Source organism: Aquarana catesbeiana, linkage group LG02 (assembly GCF_042186555.1).
Source record: "Aquarana catesbeiana isolate 2022-GZ linkage group LG02, ASM4218655v1, whole genome shotgun sequence".
NCBI lineage: Eukaryota > Metazoa > Chordata > Amphibia > Anura > Ranidae > Aquarana > Aquarana catesbeiana.
In genome coordinates this window covers 371,164,679-371,188,909 of record NC_133325.1, presented here as the reverse complement: position 1 = coordinate 371,188,909, position 24,231 = coordinate 371,164,679, and the positions used below count along the sequence as shown (strand labels likewise).

Sequence of the window (24,231 nt, the reverse complement as noted above, 5' to 3'; positions counted from 1 at the left end):
CTCAACCTCCTTGCCCCTCACAATGCAAGGACAGCTGTACGACAGTCTTTTTACACAACCATTTCTTCATTGCACTCAGTTCAGAGTGTCCATGAACTTAATTGACTTGTGCACAACTTTGCTTGCAGAACAAACTTTTCAGTTTGCCAAACCAGTTTTCCTTGTTTTGTAACTCTGATACTGGTAAATGTTCATGTGACTGTGTGATTGGGTCCATCTGAGAACTAAGCAATTCTCATCCAAAACTCGTATGTCATTGAAAAACAGAGAAATAAGGACACAAGGCTTTAACAGGAAACCATAGACAAATTTATAATATTTTAAAATATGCAATATTTAGCCTACTGCCTACGTTTTTCGTTCTGTCCAATAAAACAATTTGCAGGTTTTGAGACTTGCAGTAAAGCTATGAGCATCCTTCAAGATTTGATGTGCTTAGGCTATGGAGTACTTCCCCAAAAAGATAAAACTGGCAAATTCTATCACTATGGCCAAGGACCCCAATTAATTTCTGAAATTAGAAATTTAGAATTTCAAAGCAAATCAGGATGGGATTGGCTATTGGTACATGTAGATGTGTTATGGGTTTTGCTGGAACCCCTTTTTATGGTCTGTAAAGTACCTGCAGTATGTTTGCTAGGCCACTGTGCTAGCCAAACAATACTCTGGGGTAACAGGGGAGGCCCCTGAGTTATCTCTGTGCATAACTGTTCTAAAAAAAATGGTACATTTTTTAAAAAAGAAAAAAAAACGCTCCCCAACATTTACTGGACTTAGTGTTGTACCAGCTTAAGATATGATTCATGTGAGTGACCCTATGATATTTAGTCAACTCTGAAAGGCCTATGTCTCCCCTGTCTTTGGGCAGAGTTAAGACCTCATGCACACGAGACGCCGGTGCAAACTCTGCTGAACACATGGTTTTTAAAAGCTGAAACCGGTGTTCAGAAACGCCCATTTTGCCGCGGTTGCATGCCGCGTTTAGCCGTGTTTTACCGCGTTTGCGTCTAGGAGCGTCTGCAGAGCAGAGTGACATTTTGCGACCCAAATTTGGGGCCCCGTATCTCGTGGCCACTTTGTGCTAGGAACCAATTTGGTGTGCTAACACAGTGGAACTAGCACTACAACATATCCAAATTTGGGGTTCCTAGCACCAAGTGGTCCCGAGATACGGGGCCCCAAAATCGGGTCGCAAAATGTCAAGCACATCTGCAGCAGAGAATGACATTTTCCAACCTGTCTTTGGGGCCACATATCTTGGGGCCACTTGGTGCTAGGGACCCCAAATTTAGATATGTTTATAGTGTTAGTCCAACTGTGTTAGCACACCAAATTTGGGGTTCCTAACACCAAATGGCACCGAGATACAGGGCCCCAAAGTCAGGTCACAAAATGTCGAGCATGTTTTCTGCAGCAGAGAATTACATTTTGTGACCCGACATTGGGCCCCATATCTCGGGGCCACTTGGTGCTAGGAACCCCAAATTTGCATATGTTGTAGTGCTAGTTCCACTGTTTGCATACCAAATTTGGGGTCCCTAGCACCGAGTGGCCCCGAGATATGGGGCCCCAAAGTCAGGTCGTAAAATGTTCCTTTAAAAACACTTATAAACGCAAACGCGGCTAAACACGATACCGGCGTTTAGCCGCGTTTGGCGTCTGAAAAGTGGAAAACTTTTGCGTCTGAGCCCATTTTTTTGCTTCTGGAAAAACGAGGTTAAATGCAACTGCCTAAAAACGCCAAACAACGAGACTGTGTACATGGACACATAGGATAACATTGAATGGGTTCAGGGGCAGTTGAAAAAAGTGTCCAACTGCCTCTGAACACGCGTTTAACAGCGTCTCGTGTGCATGAGGCCTTAGAGTGACTGGCTGAGGCTAAGCTTATACTTTTTTTTTTTTTTTTGGCTCCTGAAATTTTCCAAATTCACTTTTAATCTGGAGGAGGAAAGACTTTGGGATCCAGACTGGCACGGTCTGAAGGAGCGACATGGGTTGCGGCATTTTATTAATTTTGAGTGCACTATTCCTCCCGAACCACGAGAGAAGGATTGAGGACCACTTAGTTAAGTCTTGTCTTAATCAGGAATGGAGGAAAGTTTGCCAAAAATGACACCTATGAAATGGGTGAGCTATACTGTATTCCTGAGTATTTTAGACATGTCTGGGCCCTTTTAAAATAGAAAGTAAGCTTTAAGGATTTGCAGAGTTATTCCGATCTACGTTGATGTTGAGGGCCTCCAACTTTTACAGGCTTATGTTGAAAATTGATGAAGTAGTGCAACTATGAAATTCTGCTAAGTTTGGACAGGGAGAATAGTGACTTGGTTAGGTAGAAGAGCAGGTTGTTTGCATATTCTGCTTGGTTTCAAGTTTTATATTCTAGCTTGGTTTCAATTCTTGTTATTCTAATATTGAAATTGGAGTTAATTCAGCACAATCATTGCTCAGGGGTCAATTTAAAGATATGAGGGAATACTGGACATCTGTTTGGTTCCATTCTGAAGGTTGAATGAATCAGATCACGTATCAATTATTTTATTGTTTCACTGAGGAGTGGGAAAATATGTCTTCTATCCATGATAGGAAAGTTTGTCCAAAGCCTATATACTGCAACACTGCCGTCATAAAAGACGAGTCCACACAGTCAAATGCTTTTTCAGCGTTAGTGGCAATGTACATGGTTGGGACCACTTTACAGTGTTAAGGGCCTGGGTTGTATTTTCCTTTGCCTCTTTGTGGGACAAAACCCCCTTGGTCCTGATGGCCCCATGGGTGATTTTATATATAAAAGGGACAAATCTAGTTGCCGTTCTTTTAGTGCGAGGTTTAAGATCTGCGTTTAGTAAGGAGATAGGTCTGTAATCGGTGCATTCTGTTTTTTGTCTTTCTTCTTTTGGTATCCGTTATAGTAGCTTCGAGCGTGTTAACTCGGGAACCGCACCCCTCTCGGATAGCATTGAAGTCATTTACAAAAGGGGAGACTAGTACGTGAGCAAAGGTCTTATAATATGCCAATTAGAACCCGTCCTAGGGCTTTGTAAGGTTTATAATTTTTTTTTCACAGCTGTCAACCACTTCATAACCAGTAGTAATGGGAGCCTTCAAAGGGTTACAGTCCTCTAATGGAAAGAGCAGGTGTCCTGACGTGGAGAGGTATTGGTTAATTTTATCCAATTTTTCCAAGTAGTCCGAGGGCTGTTTGGAAGAGGAGTCATTAGAGCTCCTTGAAAAAAATCTCAATCTTTTTGCAATCCCCTAAGCAGAATGAACCAGTGTCCTTTTACCTAAATCAGTATCGGGGTAAAGGATCTAGTGCGGACATCCCTAAGCGATTTTGCCAATAGTTTACCTAGTTTATTCCACCACTCGTAGAAAAAATGTCTGGCCTTCGTGAAGCCCACTTTCACCTTGTGAAGGAGAAGCTTGTTCAGCCTTTCTCTAGGGAGACGCAAATCTGTGAGGACTGTAGAGGCTAGAGATTTAAAAAAAAAATTTTTTATGCAACAACTGCAGTTGCTGTATCTGAGATTGCAACCAGGATATCTGTGTGGCTTTTTTTTTTTTTTTTTAAATGCAAGATGAGAACCCTGCGTATAATTGCACTTATGTGTTTCCCAGACTGTCATCGGAGAAGCTTTGGTCTTTATCTCCACCAGAAGTGACTCCATCAGCTCCCACTACCAGTACCTGTGTGATGTATCTTTTTTTTTTTTTTTTTTTTTTCTTTGTCTTTTTTAGTGAGCCAGCTGGAGTGTAGTCTGAGAGAACTCGCATCAGTCGCCGCAGAGTGTATCCTTAATGTCTGGATGTTTAATTAGGAAGTAAACTATCTTGGGGAACGAATTATGTGCGGTCGAGAAGAAAGAATAGTCACATTCAGTGTTGTGCAAGATATGCCATTGATCCATGCAATTTAAATAGCCAGAAGGGGCTGGCTGATGAGCAGGAAATGATCACCAAGTGAGGCACTGTGGAATGATAAGTGCTGGCAATTAACTGACAGCTGAGAAGGGTGAGCTGAGCCCAGCCCTGACAGTACCCCCTCTGCCACGACACCTCCCCCTCGGGGGACACCTAGGTTTGAGGGGAAGACTTCTATGGAAAGCACAGAGGAAGACAGGAGCATGTACGTCCGAGGATGATGCCAAAGAGCGCTCCTCCGGGACCGTAACCTTTCCAATGAACCAGGTAATGTATGCGCCTACGGGAGTCAATGATTGTATCTCATACTCCTCATGGTTCTCAACCTTAACTGGGCGAGGACGTGGTACCAAGGTTGTGAAGCGGTGGCACACCAAGGGTTTTAATAATGAGACATTAAATACATTCGAAATACGAATGTTAGAAGGAAGGTTTAATGCGTAAGCCACTGGGTTGATCTTTTGGAGAATACAGTAAGGCCCAATAAACCGTGGTGCCAGTTTTCAAAGCTGAATTCCCAACTGTGCACAAGGCTCACCAAAATCTGAAGATAAACTGACTACCCCTGTCCGGGATGATGATGACCTTGGGTAGCCCATGTAATTGAAAGATTGCCCCAGCAAAAAATGGACGCCAGTTTTTTGGACGTGAGCAACTTTTTAAGTGAAATACAATGTGACATTATCCAGAACCGGTCAACCACCATAAGATTAACGGTGTTGCCCTGGGAGTTGGGTAACTCTACAATAAAGTCCATGGACGGGTGGGTCCAAGGCCTCCCTCCATTGGGTATGGTTTGTAAGAGACCCACTGGAAGGTGTCGTAGTGTCTTACTCTGAACACACACTGAACAAATGGCTATGAAGGCGGCTACATCAATGCGGAGACTAGGCCACCAGAATTGTTGGGAAATGGCCCAAATGAGTTGATTCTTCCCTGGGTGGTCAGCTGCCTTGGGAGAATGGTAAGTCTGGAGAAAAGCAGTGCAGAGACTCTCTCTCGGGGACAAAGCGGCGGTCACAAGATTTCTCGGGAGGAGAATGGATCTGAGCAGTTAGAATTTTGTCACCCAAGGTTGAAGTGAGACTGGTACGAACAGTGGCCAGAATGCGATCGGGAGGTATCACGAGAACAGGAACCAAATCTATCTTGGAAGCGGAAGAAAACTGTTGTGACAATGCATCAGGCCTTACATTCTTGTTACTGGGTAAGCACAAAACTATGTAATTGAAACTTGACAAAAAAAGAGCCCATCGCGCCCTTCTGGAAGATAAACGTTTTGCCTCAGACAAGAATGTGAGGTTCTTGTGGTCAGTCAAAATGAGGACCGGCACAGTGTTACCTTCGAGGAGATGCCTCCATTCTTTAAGAGCCAAAATGATCGCTAACCACCCTGTCCCCAATCTCGTAATTGCATTCTGCAGGAGACAGTTTCTTGGAAAAGTAGCCACAAGGATGCATATCTCTCAGCCTCTGTAGCTCACGTGAGACATCTGTGTGCTGGCTTTCTAGGGAATTTAAATATATGAGGATATCGTTGAGAGAAACCACCACACATTGCTGCAACATATCTTGGAGGACATTGTTTATGAATTCCTGAAAAACGGCAGGAGTTTTGCAAAGACCGCAACGGCATTATGAGGTCTTTGAAATGTCCTGTCCTAGTATTAAACGCCGTTTAATTCCATTCGTCGTCCTCCCTTGATCCTCACGAGATTGTGTCCCCCTCTCAGATCGAGCTTTGTGAAAACCGCTGCTCCCTTGAGGCGGTCAAATAATTCCACAATCAACGGAATTAGATACTTGTTCCTAATCGTGATGCGATTGAGACCCCTATAATCGATTGCAAGGTTTCAATTCACCACTCTTTTTCACAAAGAAGAAGCCAGCACCAGCAGGAGACAAGGATTTGCGGATGAACCCTCGAGAATGCATCGGCAACATAGTCCTCCATGGCTTTATCCTCTGAGACCGACAAAGGGTAAACTAGGCCATGACAATGCATGGCACCAGATTGAAGGTCAATTGCGCAATTATACGACCAGTGTGGAGGCAAACTACCGGCTTGACCTTTGTCAAATACCTTGCCAAATTTGCGGTAACTCCTCTGGCAGGGAGGTGAGTGAAGAAGTACACAAGACCCTGGCCACTTTCTGAAAACCGGAAGGAACATCAGCCGAAGCCAGTCAAAAGAGGGGTTGCACCTCTGTAACCAAGGATAACCAATAGCCTCCGGGTAATGAGGTGAGGAAATAACTTGAAATTAGATTATCTCATGGTGAAGACCCCCTATGGCCATGGTCAATGGAGCAGTCTCATGAGTCACCTGGACAGGTTGTAGAGCTCTCCCATCAATAGCCTCAATGGCAAGTGGAGTGGAACAAAGCTGCAGCAGATTCGAGTGCTTAGACACAAAGGCACTATCTATGAACAGGCCTGCAGCCCCGGAGTCGATTAGAGCCTGTGTCTCAATGGACAACTCAGACCAAGAAAGGGTACTTGGAACAAAAGGCTTATCCTTCAGGATAACTGGAGATGTAACCATGCCACTTAGGTCTGTCCCCTACAGGACCTCAGGTGCAAGCATTTCTTGGACGGGTAGGACAGGACTTCAACAAGTGACATGCCTGGCTACAATAAAGGCACAACCTCTCCCTACTCCTAAGGGCCCTCTCCTCCACAGAGATATGTGTGAAGTCCCACTGAATGGGTTCTACTTCACTGGCAGACTTGGTACCAGAAGGCATGGGAGGTGAGGGAATCAAGGGTGGGACTGCAAAGCTCAGAGCCAAGGTAGAGGAGGCTTTAGCAAGCACTCATTAAAGGAAGGTCTCTCTCGGAGTCTGGAGTCAGTTAAAATGGCTAACGTGATCAACTTCTCCAGATCTGTAGGTATGTCTCGGGCTGCTATCTCATCTTTGATGTTATCTGAGAGACTATGTGAAAAAGCAACCACGAGGGCCTCATTGTTCCGAGCGACTTCTGCTGCCGGAGTACAGAATTCAGTGGCATAATCAGCAACAGTTCTTGTACTCTGACATTCCCGCTCGCTTCACTTCTGCTGCCAGGAGCCTCATGTCCATCAAATACTTTTAAAGGAAGCCCCAAACGTTGGGTAACTCGGGACAAATGGGTTTTTGCATCTCCCATAGAGGGTTTACCCAGGCCAAGGCTCTATTAGAAAGCAAAGAAATAACGAAGCCTACTTTGAGATGCTGCCCCAGGTGTTCCCCACAGACAGAAGTAAAGTATATCCCAACCTGTTTGAGAAACCCTCTGCATTGAACTGGATCTCCCCCAAATCGCTGGGGAAGCAGAGCGGAATCTGACATACCTCTAACAGAGGTAATATTCAAGGCAGGTGCCTGCACAGAGACTGGAGTAGTAGCAGGGACGGCCTGCCCCTCATAGGGAAGGCCTCTACCGGAACAGCCACAGTGGAAGGATCCAGGTTGAGCAGTGTGAATCAGGAGCATCTGTAACCCTATGGCAAACTGATCCATGCAGTGATACTGCTCATTCAATCTGGAAAAAATATTATCACTAGGTGGATTGCCTGCATCTTCTGAATTCACAGCCTTTGCCTACTGACAGGAATCATGAATCAGTCAGTGGCAGAAAATGCATCAAAAAATCACCCCTTTTTATATAGTGGTAAAAAAATGGTACAAATAGTAAATGTGTCAAAACATAGCCAGGGTTCTGTAATCAAAGCGGGTAGTCGGTGCAAGCCAGTAAATCGGGAAGTCCGAGATCAGCGTAGTTGGAGACAGCAAACAGGATCAGGAACCAGAAGGGATGTCAGCCAAACAAGTCTTTTTAACAGGAACACAGCAGAGAATCTTCAGATATGTTGACCAAGGCGAAGGCATGGAAGAATTGAACCAGGCAGTTTAAATAGCCAGAAGGGGCTGGTTGACGAGTAGGGAATGATCACCAAGTGAGGCACTGTGGAACGATAAGTGCTGGCAATTAACCGGCAGCTGGGCACTGAGAAGGGAGGGCTGAGCCCAGCCCTGACATGGACAAAGAGGAGATAAAAACAAACAAAAAATGAGGGGACGGGGTTTCTCAACAACCCTGGGGGGGGTAGGGAGAGCCCCCGGATGTGTAATAGGAAAAAACCCTAGAAAACTCCCCTCTAAACATGACTAGCGGAAGCAGCCTAGGTGCTGAAATGGTGCTAGTAACACTGGAGCAACAAGAGACAAAACCATGGAAAATGGGAGTCCAAAAACATGAAAAATGTGCACAAGCAAATTATTACCATCTTATAATGACCAGAATGGGAGAATCATATGATGGGGTCCCTCACATGCTTGTATTGAAACATTGTAAAGGAGGGTTCTGAAGGGTCACATCCAAGAGCTGGGAAAATGGCTACAGATGAGAGGATTTTAGGTGTGCAGGGAAATGACTGCTGAAAACATTTAAGGCTGGGTTCACACTATTGCGAATTGGTTGCGGGTTTCCCTACATTCAGTTTGCATGTCAGGAAATTGTGACCGGCTCTCTAGAGCCAGTTCACACATCCCCAGAGCTACTCCAGTGCATATTGCACAGTAGTCCCTGTGCGTCTTCTAGTCCATTTTCAGTCCGAATTCAGACAAAAATTTGGGCTGAAATCGGACCTGAAACGGTTAACAGGGATACACCGGACCCCTGCTGTGAGCCATGCCGTGCTGCGGTGTGAACCCAGCCTTAAGGCGACATTGGGCTTTGTAAGTTGAGGAGGTAAACCCTCTTCCCACTGATGATGGGCATTAGAGTAACTCAGTGACATGAAACCCTATGGCAGGAGGTTTATGACCTCAACGCAATACACAACATTTTCAAGTATAAAGACATTGTATTGCCAAACCTTGAGAGACTACACAAAAAAAAAACTATAGAACCCCTGCTCACTCAATCAGCCTTCTGATGTGGCAGGGGGGAGTCTGAATGGGAGAGGAACACCTTTCCAAGGGTTCATTCTCTCCACACCCCTGGACCACCTTGTAGGGGAAAGCCAGAGTGATATCACCAGCAAATGCCCATGGGTACCTGGTTGAGTACCTCCCTTTTTTAAAAAAATTTATTTTTAATTATTCCGATTTTTTTTTTTTTTTTTTTTTTTCTTTCGTGTTTTTGTTTTAAGGCTTTCCTTCCTGGTGTTGGGCTCCATATGGAGGCTTGGTTATACAGTATGTTAGCCGAGCGCAAAATATAGACATGGCTTGTATCTAAAATAATTTTAAAGTGTGGCGCTGCGCTAAAAGTAAACTAGAGAAGCAGCCAACACACCCGTAGACTCAAGGGCAAAATAACAACAAAAAAAAATTCAAAGTGTGGCGCTAATAGTAGTAATATAGAAAACCAAGCATTAAATAGTATCACAAAATTACAGTGTGAACCAAAATTGTCACGTGAGCACATGTGACAGTGACTAATAAACGAAAATGATAAATAAATGTATGTGTTCAATACAAATATTAGATATATTCTAAAACATCAAAGGAATTTAGTGATAACAGTGCATAGACAATTATCAAATATAAAGTCCAAAACACCAAAAATTCGTGATATCAGTGCATGAGCGATTTTGGGCAGGTGTTTTCTTATATATGTAGGAAGACTTTCAACCCGGTAGCCTAGTAGGTAAGTGGACCATAGAAGACCAGAGGTGCACGGAAGTTTAAAAACAGTGCCAGGACCATCACCAGAGACTATGGAGGCTTACCGGAAGTTGTGGCCTGAAATAGCATATGCCATACAGGTCAAAGAGGCTTAGTGACCAACAGGTCTAGACGTATTATCCGGTCAGATGTTATCGTCACACAAACCATGGGGGGGAGGAATCGGTCAGCACGACTTCCACATTGATAGATATACCACCATAGGTCATGCGAAAGATTCGTATTACATGTGAGAAATAAAAACACTCACATGGTGTAATAACGTAAGACTTGGATTTATTTAAAAAGTAACAGTAAAAAACAGACTCACATTTTTTGCAGATAAAATTAGCGTATCAATTGTGTAGCGGTAGTTGTGAGGGATCCACCCGACATGTTTCAACTAAAAAAGTAGAAGACGACTTTTTTAGTTGAAACATGTCGGGTGGATCCCTCACAACTACCGCTACACAATTGATACGCTAATTTTATCTGCAAAAAATGTGAGTCTGTTTTTTACTGTTACTTTTTAAATAAATCCAAGTCTTACGTTATTACACCATGTGAGTGTTTTTATTTCTCACATGTAATACGAATCTTTCGCATGACCTATGGTGGTATATCTATCAATGTGGAAGTCGTGCTGACAGATTCCTCCCCCCCATGGTTTGTGTGACGATAACATCTGACCGGATAATACGTCTAGACCTGTTGGTCACTAAGCCTCTTTGACCTGTATGGCATATGCTATTTCAGGCCACAACTTCCGGTAAGCCTCCATAGTCTCTGGTGATGGTCCTGGCACTGTTTTTAAACTTCCGTGCACCTCTGGTCTTCTATGGTCCACTTACCTACTAGGCTACCGGGTTGAAAGTCTTCCTACATATATAAGAAAACACCTGCCCAAAATCGCTCATGCACTGATATCACAAATTTTTGGTGTTTTGGACTTTATATTTGATAATTGTCTATGCACTGTTATCACTAAATTCCTTTGATGTTTTAGAATATATCTAATATTTGTATTGAACACATACATTTATTTATCATTTTCGTTTATTAGTCACTGTCACATGTGCTCACGTGACAATTTTGGTTCACACTGTAATTTTGTGATACTATTTAATGCTTGGTTTTCTATATTACTACTATTAGCGCCACACTTTGAATTTTTTTTTGTTGTATCTAAAATAAGGCTTGCCATTAGGGCATTTTGAGTACAATGATGCAAGCATGGTGGCTTGCGACGAAACACGTCTGCTTAGACGAAATGTGTAGGGCAGAACCAATTGCTGATGTCCTCATTGCTGTGATTTGAGAATAGATATGATCGTTAGACAACACTGGCAGATATTTAGTGACTATTTTCTTAATTTTATGAAATTCAGCACTATACGGAGTGCAAAATGTTGGAACAAAATGGGATTTTTCTGTTGCGTCTACTATAGTTGCTGGGTTTGATTGGCCCGAGGGTATTTTATTTGCAATGGACAAAGACCTATTGATAGCTGACCTGGGGTCAGCTTTCAATTCTCAAATTTTAAATAAAGGCATACGTACGGTATCAAGGAAAGCACCTTCTTTAGGCGGACTTCTGTCTCCTAGCCTTTACATTAGCAAAAAACAAACTGCTCATTGGCTACAGTTAAAGGGAACATACAGATGCGGTGGTCGGTCTTGCACATATTGTCCCTTCATTAAAGGGTGTGACACTGTCACACTGTCACATCCACTTCAATAGGCAAATCATATAATACAGTCCATCAACTGTAATATGCGTTACATAGTTTATCACGTGTACCATTTGCTCTATCCAATATGTTGGCAGGACCACTCGCAGACTGAGGGATCATCTTTACGATCATCTCTGACATAGAGAAGGAACATGCCACTAACATTGCTCGCCATTGGAATGATATTCATTCCAAGGATACTTCTAGCCTGACTATTCAAGGCATTGAAAAAATTGTCAAACCTCCTAGAGGTGGGGACAAATTTGGCATATTGTACAAACAAGAGGTTCGGTGTATTTTTAATCTAAATACTAGACGTCCCACCGGCCTCAATTTTGAATGGGACGTGTCCCACTTTTATCAATAGACACGTACCGTGTTTTTTTTATATGTATATATAAAAATATATTATATTATAATATATGTATAAATAAACATATTGATTGATTTATGTCAGTATTGACTCCCATAATGGTTCGCATACATGCGTGTTTATCTTGATACCTTAGCCTAAATATATTTAGCATTTGACGTAATGCTCCCTGGTTTATATTTTTTGGTGGCTATGACTCGCTTCCTCCCCTTTCGTGTTCTATTTTTTTTGTTCGGTTTTTGTTCTTTGATTTTCTGTTTTTCCGATTCGCTATCATATTTTTTTGATTTTTCCATGTTTTTAGCGACTTTTTGCAGTTTGAGCGTTTTTTTTTTTTTTTTTTTGCGATTTTATACATTTTTGGTGATCCGTTGCTCTTAGTGATCTATATAGAGCAAAACTATCATCTTCATCATGCAATTGCAGCAAGTATAGAAAGACTACATCTCCTACACACCTGCTCACATAATATCTGTTGATTCTCTAGGGTTCTTTGAGATTCAGCTGAAAAAATCAGCGCGACCACCTTTCCCATAGCAATCACAGATACAATGAGATCATTGCTCTTTGTTTACTGTTTCAAATTTTGTTAACTGTTTCAGTTAAATCTCTCTTTTGGTCTGTTTTGCCTGAGGAAAAGAAGCTGCCTAATAATTATGCATACCTTGATATAGGGTGTTCATCTCCTTAGGCCACATCCTCGTTTATTACACATCCCCTGATATGCTTAAATTCAATACTGTAAGCATTCAAGTTTATACAGCTTGGAGTTGGGCAATATGCATAAAAATGATGATTTGGCCAAAATACTTACGTGCCTGATGATTGTGCACACAGTGTATGTATGAAAAATTTGTTGGACAAATGTGGCAAGCTTTCCCCCCAAATGTGACAAATTCGTACCATATTTTGCATAATTCAGTGTTTTGCTTTGATGATCTGTTACATCTAATGGCCCTAATGTACTTTTCCTGTATTGAAGTATTTCAGGGAAACATACTACTTTATGGCCATTAGAAAAGGAGCTGACAGTCATAGGAAGTCCTCATCAAGCAAAATGAAATCAGAATTCTTCACAGATTGGTGAATGGTAGACACCATTGTCCAATGATTTTTATGTTTATAAATCAACCCCAAAGTGCCCTATTCTTTTTTTGATTTCCAGTGTTTTTGAACATTGTCATGTTTTGTTGCATGCTACTTCTCCTCTTTGGATTCCAAAGAGGGAAGAGGCTACAGTACATTTTGGTTCAGTCGAGTTTCCCTACTTATTTAATGACGTTAAGGCCTGGTTCACACCTAAGCATTTTCTAGTGCGTTTTCAGTTTTGCAGAAGCACACTGCAGTCCATGGTTTCCTATGGACGTACTTCACATCTGTGCATTTTATGGAAAGTGCCAGGGACTTTTTTCTGGTCTTTGGTTCCATTGACTTGCATGGATCAAAAACGTGTTTTGAAAAACGCAAAATGCACCTGCAATATGCAAATTGCAAAGGTGTGAACCAGGCCTAAATGCCATGGTTGATTTAGCAATGTTGGCAGTTTTATTTTGGTGCTAATGGATTGACTTAAATGGACGCTGAGTAACCATCTTTCATTATTTCCCACAGCAGTCTCTGCATGATCAGGAGTCAGATTTTGCATTTAACTGGTTAACTGCTTTGAAGGGTTGATTTTGATTGTGTTAGAATTGACTGAGTTGGTATTAACAAAACATCTCGTTTGAAAAAAGTTGTCTTGTTTAAATAGAGATTTTATTTTTTCACCCAAAAGCAGATGCATTTTGCTGTGCAGTAGACATTTAATTACTATCTCAGGATGTGGCTCTAAGTGATGTTGGTTATGTCTCATATTTATCAGATGGCCTCTAAGATATGACATCAGGTATTGCGTTGTTTATCATTTTAAAAGTGATATGTGTATGTTCTGACGCATTCTGCAGACACTCATGCTGAATTTATTGGAAATTTACTAGCAATTAAAGGAGTTGTAAAGGCAGAACTTTTTTTTTTATCTTATGCATTCTATACATTAGGATAAAAAAACCTGTGTGTGGCAGCCTCCCCAGTACCCCCTAATCACTTACCTGAGCTCCTTCTCTCTGCAACGTTGTCCGTGAGTGTCTTGGCTGTCTCAGACACTCCTCCTGATTGGCTGAGACACAGCAGTGCGCCATTGGCTCCCAATCAAAAGCAGAATGCCAATCAGGGGAGAGAGGGGGCGGGGCTGGGTCGGACTCCCTGTCTGAATGGATACGCGGAGCTCTGACTTGGCTTGGTTGCCCCCTGTAGCTAGCTTCTGGCTGAGGGGGCACCCATCAGGAGGGGCCAGGAGAGCAGAAGAGGGACCCAAGAAGAGGAGGATCCGGTCTGCTCTGTGTAAATCCAACTGCACAGAGGAGGTAAGTATAACATGTTTGTTATTTAAAAAAAAAAAAAACAAGCCTTCACAATCACTTAATGTCTCTCCTATAGAGTTTTTTTGTTTTTGTTTTGTTTTAATTTGTTTGACTCCTGTAATTAAAAAAAGGCACGAATGACTACAAATTTTCCTATTTCTCTTAAGATAAGATTAAAGAAGAACTAAAGTATCTTTAATGCATATGCTCTGAAATTGCAAGTAACATTTTATACATACATGTATACTTGCTGGTGTTAACTTTTGCACACAGGCCACTTGCTTAGTCTCTTCCTCTGCATTAGAGGGAGGTGATGAGGACCATATGAGGGAAAGTTATGTTCTCATATTCTACAAGACATCGTGGTAGACATTTTCATTCTTTGACAGAAATTGGGCCTGTAATTGGCCATTTCAGTCCCTCCCTGCCTTCTGCTTTTTTACCGGCAAAATAATAATTATTAAAAAATATTTTCATACTTTATTTGTATCTGACAATTTAGTATTAAAATGTATGTCAACCTCAAGAACTATCTTTGATTTCTGTTTTTTCATTTTAGACTGATCTATATAAAGCAGTGGAAGTGTTTATATCTGTTATGTGCAAAAAAAAAAATGGTTTATCTATTTCAAAACTTAGAGCTGTACCATATCTTGTTCATTCTTTGATTTTATCTAAAGGAGTCTAATTAGCCCTCCCAGGTCTTGTCTTGGATTACAGAAGAGTTACTCTTCTGATAGTGGGAGGAAGGGAATCAGTAGTTTTTTCAAAAGACAACCAGGTAGGGCAAGCAATTTCTTGAGAGTTAAGCACACAAAATGCTGTATGCTTTTAGCTCACAACATTCTATTTGGAAAAGGGATATAACATGGGGAAATGTTCATGTTTTTTTAGAAGTGACTGCATTTTGGTTTAATTTAGCCCTGACATGCTTGAAACAAGGGCACAACATTGGACTCTACAAACTGAAATCATTTTTTTTTTTATTAAATGAAGGCTTCAGCTTGCATCTGATCAATGTTATTTCTGCCCTTGTGATCACATAATTGGGGGGAACCACTCTGGTTCCTGATTGTTGGCGGATACTGGAGCTGTCAGTGACCGTCCTAGATTAGCATATATGCATAGAGGCATCCGGCAATTGGACCATTAATCTATGGACTGTCAGTGAAAAGTGGTTTAAATATACGAGCAATTGCAAGTTGGTGTATTTGAAGCTTTTCTAACTGATGCACTTATTCACTGAACAGTGAATATAGATCCTGTCATACATTTTAGCTCTTAGGAACTGGCACTTAAAACTATCTCCTGTTAACTTTGGGTATGTGTGGAGGGAGGGGGGGGGGTGTATGGAAAATGCAGCACAGGTTAGAAGCCAAGAAAACTATATTTTGGCTTTGATAGGCAAAGAATATCCCTAAAAAAAAAAAAAAAAAAAAAATAAGCTCCCTCTGGGATAGCAGGAAATTGGCAAGTGTATCTACAACCCCAATTCCTAAAGTTGGGTGTAAAAACAGAATACAATAAAATGTGCAAATATCATAAACCCAGATTTTATTTGAAAGCGTACAACTTTAAGTAAAAAAAATAAGGTCATTTTGAAATTGATGGCAGCAACCCATCTTAAAAAAGGGCCTAGCAAAGCTGAAATAAAGTTTTGCAACTAATTAGATTTATTGACAACAGGTCAATAACGTGATTGGTTATAAAAAGGGCATCTTAAAAAGTGTAAAGATGGTCAAAGGTTCACTAATCTGTGAAAACTGCATCTAAAAATTGTCAAACCATTTCAGAATGTTCCTCAATGTAAAATTGTAAAGACTTTAAATATGCCATCATCTACAGTACATAATATCAAAAGATTCAGAGAATCTGGAGAAATGCAAGTTAAAGCTGTTGTGCAAAAAAGGCCATATCTGAACCTGATCCAGAAATCCTATCATCTTCTCTGGGCCAAAGGTTACTTAAAAATTAAGTATGGAAGCTGCGCTTAGGACAAACGTATAGGTATGCAGCCCCCCTAAAGGAGTTTCCCTAAGGATCCTCCACAGAGTAATGGGATATAAATTAAAAGGGGTGTGGCGCTCCCTGCAGGGTATAGGGATAATGTAAGGGAGGGGGACGGGGTTGTCTGATGGATTATATTAAATCCAAAGGTGATATCCCCCACTCATCAACCTAGTAAGGTACCTGATACTAACAAAAATTAAATATACAACAAAATTATTTAAACAAGAGCGATCTTCTGTGATTGTGTGCAAATACAAAAATGCCTTATATGTAAAGGATGTGTGCTGAGACCCCTACAACTGTGATAGGTCTGCACCATACATCGCCACAAGTGAAATAAGTATAATCCAAATCATAACCATAAAAAATTCAAACGTAGAAACCGTAAATGTGCTCTACCTATCCGATGCAAATATTACTATATAATGTAATCTACCTAAAATAGTGCCAAATACTTTGACATTGGTGATCAGAGTCCAGTGAACAGGTGATTGCACCTCACCCTCATTAGTGCAAATATAAAAAAAAAAGGTTCTTTTTTCGTCCTCGCTCTGGATGCCTTTTAAAGTTTTATATTTATTTATTTATTCTCCATCCATCCTGTCAGGTTCAGCCTCTCCCGGTTCAGAAGAACCCCCCCCCCCCCCCCCCCATATAGGCTGTAAATCTCCTGAGGAGGCAGGTGTTGGCACTCTCTCCTTCCATGTTTTCGTGTGTTCAGGCAGTGGTTTGGCTCGCTGGGACTTGTAGTTCATCGCCTCCACATGTACTCCTTTCAGGAAGCCCAAAGTTGAGCAGGGAGCCATTGTGAATACTTCAACTCAACATTACATAAATTACCCTGGATGCTCTGTAGGATTGTGGTGGAGAGGATATCGTGACCGTGATACCCCATTAGTTTTGCCCCTTTTTTGGGGTTGGTGGATCCGGGGAGCCATTGGGAACATCTTAAACCAACAGTACGGAAACCACCTGAATGCCCTACATGATCGTGGTGGAGAGCTGACCGTGATCGAGATACCCTATGCTGTTTGCCCCTCTTGGGGTTGTTGGATTCGGTGAGTGGGGACCCAAAAGGGGGAGCACAAAAGTCACAGAAATCACCTGAGAGCACTCCTGTCACGGTTTTCTCTTGCTAAGAAAATTCCTTGGAACATTGAGTTTGAAGAGTTTTACCACTTTAAGGACTATGACTATTATTAATTGTTTTATATTTGCACTAATGAGGGTGAGGTGCAATCACCTATTCACTGGACTCTGATCACCAATGTCAAAATATTTGGCACTATTTTAGGTAGATTACATTATATAGTAATATTTGCACCGGATAGGTAGAGCACATTTACGGTTTCTACGTTTGAATTTTTTATGGTTTGGATTATACTTATTTCACTTGTGGCGATGTATGGTGCAGACCTATCACAGTTGTAGGGGTCTCAGCACACATCCTTTACTACATATAAGGCATTTTTGTATTTGCACACAATCACAGAAGATCGCTCTTGTTTAAATAATTTTGTTGTATATTTAATTTTTGTTAGTATCAGGTACCTTACTAGGTTGATGAGTGGGGGATATCACCTTTGGATTTAATATAATCCATCAGACAACCCCGTCCCCCTCCCTTACATTATCCCTATACCCTGCAGGGAGCGCCACACCCCTTTTAATTTATATCCCAAAGGTTACTTAAAATGGTCTGTTGCAAAGTGGAAAACTGTTCTTTGGTCAGACGAATCGAAAATGTAACATATATTTTTTTGGCAACCATGGGTGCCATGTCCTCTGCACTAAAGGGGAGAGGGACCTTCTGGATTATCGGCGCTCCTTTCAAAAGCCTGCATCTCTGATGGTATGGGGGTGCATTGGAATGGGCAGCTTGCACTTTTGGAAAGGCGCTATTATTGCTGTAAGATATATCCTGGTTTTAGAGGAGCATATGTTCCCATCCACACTACGTCTTTCAGGGAGGGGCTTGCATATTTTAGCAAGACAATGTATCTATGACAACAGCATGGCTTTGTAGTAGAAGAGTCTGGGTGCTTAACTGGCCTGTCTGCAGTCCAGACCTTTCACCGATTGAAAATATTTAGCGCATCTTGAATTACCGATTCCTACTGCTACTGTTTTGTTTACACTTCAGCTGTCATCAATGGTAGAAAGCATTGAAAACGAAATACACTTTTTTTGCGCTTTTTTTTAAATGTGAAACATCTAAATTTGTTAAAGCTGTAAAAATATTAACGAACAAAGCAAACAATTTTTTATTTTAGTTTATTAAATAGAAGTGAACAAAAAAAAAATCATCAGGAAAATAGTAATTTAAATGGAGAAGGAGAATAAGGAGTTAATTTAAGACTGATTAGCGTAAATTAACCACTTCAGGCCCAGAAGTATAAGTATTTACCCCCTTAATGACTAGGCATTTTGCCATATGGCACTGTCGCTTTTACTGACAATTGCACAGTCTTGCGAAGCTGTACCCAAACGAAATGAATGTCCTTTTTTTCCCACAAATAGTTTTCTTTTGGTGGTTCATCACCTCTGCGTTTTTTTAAAAATTTTTTGTGCTATAAACAAAAAAGCGACAATTTTGAAGAAATAAACAATTTTTTACTTTTTCCTATAATACGTATCCAAAAAAAATGTAAAAAAACAAATTCATCAGTTTAGACCAATATGTATTCTTCTACATATTTTTGGTAAAAAATCCCAATAAGCGTATATTGATTGGTTTGCACAAACGTTATAGGGGGGAAATGTATATCTCCATATACTGCGACTTTAAATGAAGCTCGCAAGGAAAGGGGGTAGTGTACCTCCATCCCTAATCTAAATTCAAAAGATAATAAAAGAGTATGAGACTTTAAATGAGGCAGGCTCAAGCACAACGTGAGAGTAAGAATTTATTATACATGAATGTCAAATTGCGTAATGTTGTATATGACAAATAATTGCTCAATGCATATGCAGACATCTTGGAAAATACATAGCATACATATAAACAGAATGTAAAACATGATTACCATAACAGGGGAACTATTGTATATATTTCATATGATGAAATATAACTAGTAATATACAGTAAATTCATAAAAATATTATTGTAAAAATATTGATGGAAGTGTGAGGGGTTACATCCTCAAAAGCTTGACGCATTTTGTTGGTAAACCGACTCATCAGGAGCGGATGCTGAATGTCTGTGAGTAATAAAAGGTGTCTTAAATCAAAGGCCGGGCTACCCTGCCGCAGTATATGTGCGGTGGGTAGTACGGAAGTGGTTAAGGGGTTAAACAGGAACATTTTTATAAAAAAAAAAAAAAATTTGACAGGTTGCTTTAAACTGAGTTCATCCCTTTTGATCTGTAGATAATTAATCAGAAAGATACAAAAAGAAACCGTTTCTTTTTAATCTTTCTGCTTCAGCGGCTGAGAAATGTTGTTGTTTAAACCTTGCCAGGCTACTTTTTTTGAGTGTCACCCACGTGCCTAGTTGGGTACCCCTTCACCTGATGTGAAGATCATTTTAAAAAAAAATCAAGGTGGTCAAAAAGAGCTTTAATCATATAGGCAACAGTTCAGAAACACCAAGGCCAAATCTCCATATTCCGCAGCTTTTGCATGAAAAGAGCTATTTTAGATCCTTCAGAACAACCGTAAGGATTTCGATTGTTCAAATAAGGGAACCATGTACACACATTTTACTTGAAGCTTATTTGTAGAGAAGAAAAAAAAAATTCTGTGGGCAAAGTATTTGCTGGCCAGCTTTATGAATTTTATCTGTATATTTCTAAACCGAGAATTTATAATTAACTAATTTATAAAAATTATGTTTTTCCCTTAGAGAGAACAAGATGTTAATGGAGAAGCTGGAAGTCTAGGAAAGTCTCGGCAGACTGCTGAAACCACAGGGAATGAGGAGCCAAGAGAAATGATTACTCCTGCTCTCCAGGAGTCTCTGACTAAACAAGGTATGTTAAGTGTTAGAACTGCATGCACTTACTGTATGTGACTTGTGTATCGAGCCAAGTATTGCACAGAATAACCTAATGATGTTTATAATGAAGAGCGCAGAGGTTTGTACTTTCATATGCCCTGGTTTTTCAGGGGAATACTGCACTTTTATATATTTTTTTTTTGAAGTTTCTTTACTTAAATCAAGCCTTTAAAGTGTTTAATATAACACTCGTCAGAAGAGAGTTAAAAAAAAAAAAAAAAAAAAAACTATCTTTGCCCTTTGACCACAGCTCTTCTGATTTAATTGTTGCCTCCAGGCGGTCTCCTCTTTATCCTCTAAACCCTTATTTAGGGTGGAATATGTAACCTGTTCCAGCTCCTGGCTCTGCTTCCCCTCTCCGTGACAGCGGGTGGGAGATCTCCCTGTAGCTGCTGTCAGAAGTTAAAAACTGTGCCGTCGCTTGGGGCTCTGCCCACACTGCTACATCATTTATTCAGTGTTCTGTGCATGAATGAACTAAAAGTACCATCGGCCTTTGCAGCTGACGGCTTGTAGTTATCAATTAACTGCAAGGGTGCTAGTGAGTGACCTCGTAGTCCATTAATTCCTCCTGCCATTCAGTAACTGCCTGTCTGTATCGGAGGTATGGGCAGACAGTGTACTGAGAGTCTGCGGGATCCAGGCATTGCACATTATTTTATTTTTTTTTACCTGCGTTTATTTTTTTTTGAGAAAGGTGAAGTTAGCCTTTTAAGCATATATTTGATGGTTTTTGATCTTTTTGCTCAAGCAACAAAAAAAAGTGATTTTCTGCTAGTTTCAAAGGGAGGCAATTATTTTAGAGCACATCCTATTACTGCAGATGGTATCTGAAAAATAAAATTTCTCATTTGTTCATTGACAGACACAGCCTTCTTTATTCAGAACCATAGGGTTATATCGCCCCCTACAGGAGTAGAACACTAGGCAGAAAAGACTTGGCTATGCCCATGGGCAGTCCTAGTTGATATAAACCCCCCTCTTTGCTATAGGCCTTCAGTTTTTTCTGCCTAGTCAGGAGAAAGGACCTAGTCCCCTACTGGGTTCTCTTGTCCTGGCAATTTTTATTTGTTTAGTTAGTCTTTTTTTCCTGGATTTTTCTGGTGAGATCTACTATCAACTAATGGGCTGGACGTTCGATTCAGTGGTCACCCCAGTCTGGCCAGCGAGCGCGTGCAGACCGCAGATCCGCACAAGGTCAGCCGCAACATAGCCCTACTGGACGGGGGCTGGCCCTGCGAGTTAAACATCTCGCGAGGTCTCACACGACCTGGTCTTGGCTCGAGTTGCAGCATCCCTCATGGCCGACAGCCCCACCACTTCGGTGGCGAGGAGGTTCTGTCTGGAGTGGTGCCTGCTTAGTTCTGGTATGGTGAGTAAATGTCTCCCTCTCCCCTTAGGGAGTTTTTTGTGGAGGACGCCGGCCCCTCCCCGGGTCGGTCGGTCCTGCGGGTCTCCTCTGTCCCTGCACCCTCTTGTCCTGGCCCTGAAGGTCCCTTGATAACCCCCCTTTCCCCCTCCCCCCTCCATAAGGGGTAGTGTGCCTGTGGGGGTCCTGGGGGACAGGGTTAAGTACTGGTGGTTGGGGGTGCGCGCCGCCTAGGTCCTGTGCTTACCGGGGGTGAGGAGGCACTGGGTCCGGTGCCCGGGTTCTCTCTCTCTAGTTTCGCTGTGCATTATCCCTTCGAGGAGAGTCTGCTCAAAAAATGGACAATTCCACCTGTGGTGGATCCCCCGGTTTCTTGGTTGAGCAAAACCACTGATTACCGGTTGAGGACTCTCCGGCCTTTAAAGAGCCGGCTAACAGGAAAGCAGAATCTATGAGCCGCACTATGCTCTCTACTTCGGGTTCGGCGCTTTGGCCGGCTTTGGCTTATTGCTTTGGTGTCGCAAACGCTGACAGAATGGGCGAAGCTGTTGCGCCGTGGCCTGGAAGGTGACCAGTTTCCTCCTGCCTTCACGGAATTACCGGATCAACTGGTCCAGGGGCTGCAGTTTGTCTGCGATGCCTCTTTGGACGCAGCTCCCTTGCTTTCTAAGCTATCAGTTTCAGCAGTAGTGCTTCGACGGGTATTGTGAGTGTTGGACTGTGGACCAGGCCTCTAAAAAGGCCCTAGCTGATCTGCCTTTTCAAGGCGATTGTTTGGGGCCACTCTGGATGATATCATTAAGAGTGTCACAGGGGGAAAGAGTACTTTTCTTTCACAGCCAAAGAAGGGGAAGGAGCCAAGCCACAAGCGTGGCCTTTCCTTCTTGGCACACAAACTTTTTTTTTTTTTTTTTTTTTCATCCCTCAGGGTCCACTGACAAAGGCTCGAAGTCTTTCAAGTCCCCTCGGGAGGTCCCAAGAGGTCCTGGTCAGGCAAACCAAGAGCGGGCTTCTCCAGACTCCCAAATAAGGCTCCTTCAGCATGAAGAGTCGCCCTCACCCGCAGTCCAGGTGGGAGGACGTCTTTGCTGGTTTCTGGGCCCGTGGACCTCTCTGATCAGCGACAAGTGGGTCCACAAAGTGATTCTGTCTGGTTATGAGATTGAGTTCCAGACTTTTTCCATCCAATCTGCACCTGTCTCCGGACCGCTTGTTGGTCCTCCGGGGTGCGGTGCAAGGCCTGTTGCTCCAAGGGGTGATCATCCCGGTTCCGGTGTCGGAACGTTTCCAAGGCTTTTATTCAAACCTGTTTACGATCCCCAAAAAAGAGGGTACAGTACGTCCGATTCTGGACCTGAATCGTTATGTGCGTGTGCAGAAGTTAAGAATGGAGTCCATTTGCTCCATGGTGGTGTCTCTTCATCAGGGGTCTTTCTGGCCTCCATCGACATCAAGGATGCCTACCTGCACATTCTGATTTGTGCACAGCGCCAGCGGTTCCTTCGCTTTGCTGTGGGAGAGGAGCATTATCAGTTTTCTGAGTTACCATTTGGTCTCGTCTCCGCTCCTCGGGTCTTCACCAAAGTGTAGTCCCTGGTTCTGTCACTGCTGCGCCAGCGGGGAATTGCTGTTCTGGACTACCTGGATGACCTGCTGCAAGGAGAGTCCCCAGCGGCCCTGAGGGGCGAAGTGGAGATCACTGTTCAGACTTTGGCAGATTTTGGGTGGCTGATAAATTGCCAAAAGTCTGAGTTGATTCCAGTTCAGAAATTGGTTTATCTGGGTCTGACTCTGGATTCCGCTTGGGCCAGGGTGGTACTTCCGCAGGATAAACTCCAGAAATTACACGCAGCAGCCCGCTTGCTGCTGTCCAGCAGGTGGGTCTCCCTGCGCACTTGCATGCGGGTATTGGGCCTGATGGTGTCTACTTTTGAGGCGATCCCGTTTGCTCAGTTTCATACGAGACCCCTGCAAAGGGAGATCTTGTTAAAATGGGACAAATGTTCAGAGTCTCTAGACAGTGAGTTTCGGCTGAGTCAAGGAAGCACGGGATCACTGATCTGGTGGCTTCGTTCCCCGGCTCTTTGGCAGGGAAAATCCATTCTCCCGCTGTACTGGACAGTGGTCACCACCGATGCCTGCCTGTCTGGGTGGGGAGGAGTCCTGGGCCTGAGGCTCGGCTCAGGGTCACTGGATGCTGGAGGAATCCAGGCTACCTATCAACATCATGGAACTCCAGGCGATCACGCTCTGTCTGGATCATTGGACGGATCGACTTCAGGGGCTCCCGATATGGATCCAGTCAGACAATGCCACGGCGGTTGCCTAGGTCAATCACCAGGAAGGAACAAGGAGTGTGTTAGCTGGCCTGGAAGTAGCCAGCATTCTGCGGTGGGCAGAGCGTTTCGTCCCAGCCAACTCCGCTGTTCACAATCCGGGGGTGGACAACTGGCAGGCAGATTAGCTCAGTCGTCAAGTATTGGACCAAGGGTAGTGGTCCCTCCATCACAAGGTGTTTCAACAGATCTGTCTATGCTGGGGATTTCCAGAGGTAGATCTGATGGCATCCTGAATCAACCGGAAGGTACAGAGGTTTGTAGCCAGGTCTCGGAACCCTCTGGTGGACGCCTCAGATGCTCTGGTCGCTCCATGGGGCCAGTATCATCTGATCTATGCCTTTCCTCCTCTCAAGCTTCTGCCGCGGCTGTTGCGTAGAATCGAGGCAGAAGGAAATTATGGTATTCTAGTGGCCCCGGACTGGCGTCATCG

The 24,231-nt window shown here is 42.6% G+C and overlaps 1 protein-coding gene across 2 annotated transcripts in view; it reads left to right on the top strand.

Annotated features, from left to right (window-relative positions):
* The window catches only part of LOC141128049 (S-adenosyl-L-methionine-dependent tRNA 4-demethylwyosine synthase TYW1-like), a 349,357-nt gene that overhangs the window by 107,805 nt on the left and 217,321 nt on the right, over nucleotides 1-24,231 (top strand). For both annotated transcript variants that reach the window (XM_073615095.1, XM_073615094.1), the window contains exon 8: nucleotides 19,941-20,067. In XM_073615095.1, the coding sequence (XP_073471196.1) occupies nucleotides 19,941-20,067 (127 nt within the window). The remainder of the gene's footprint in view (nucleotides 1-19,940; nucleotides 20,068-24,231) is intronic.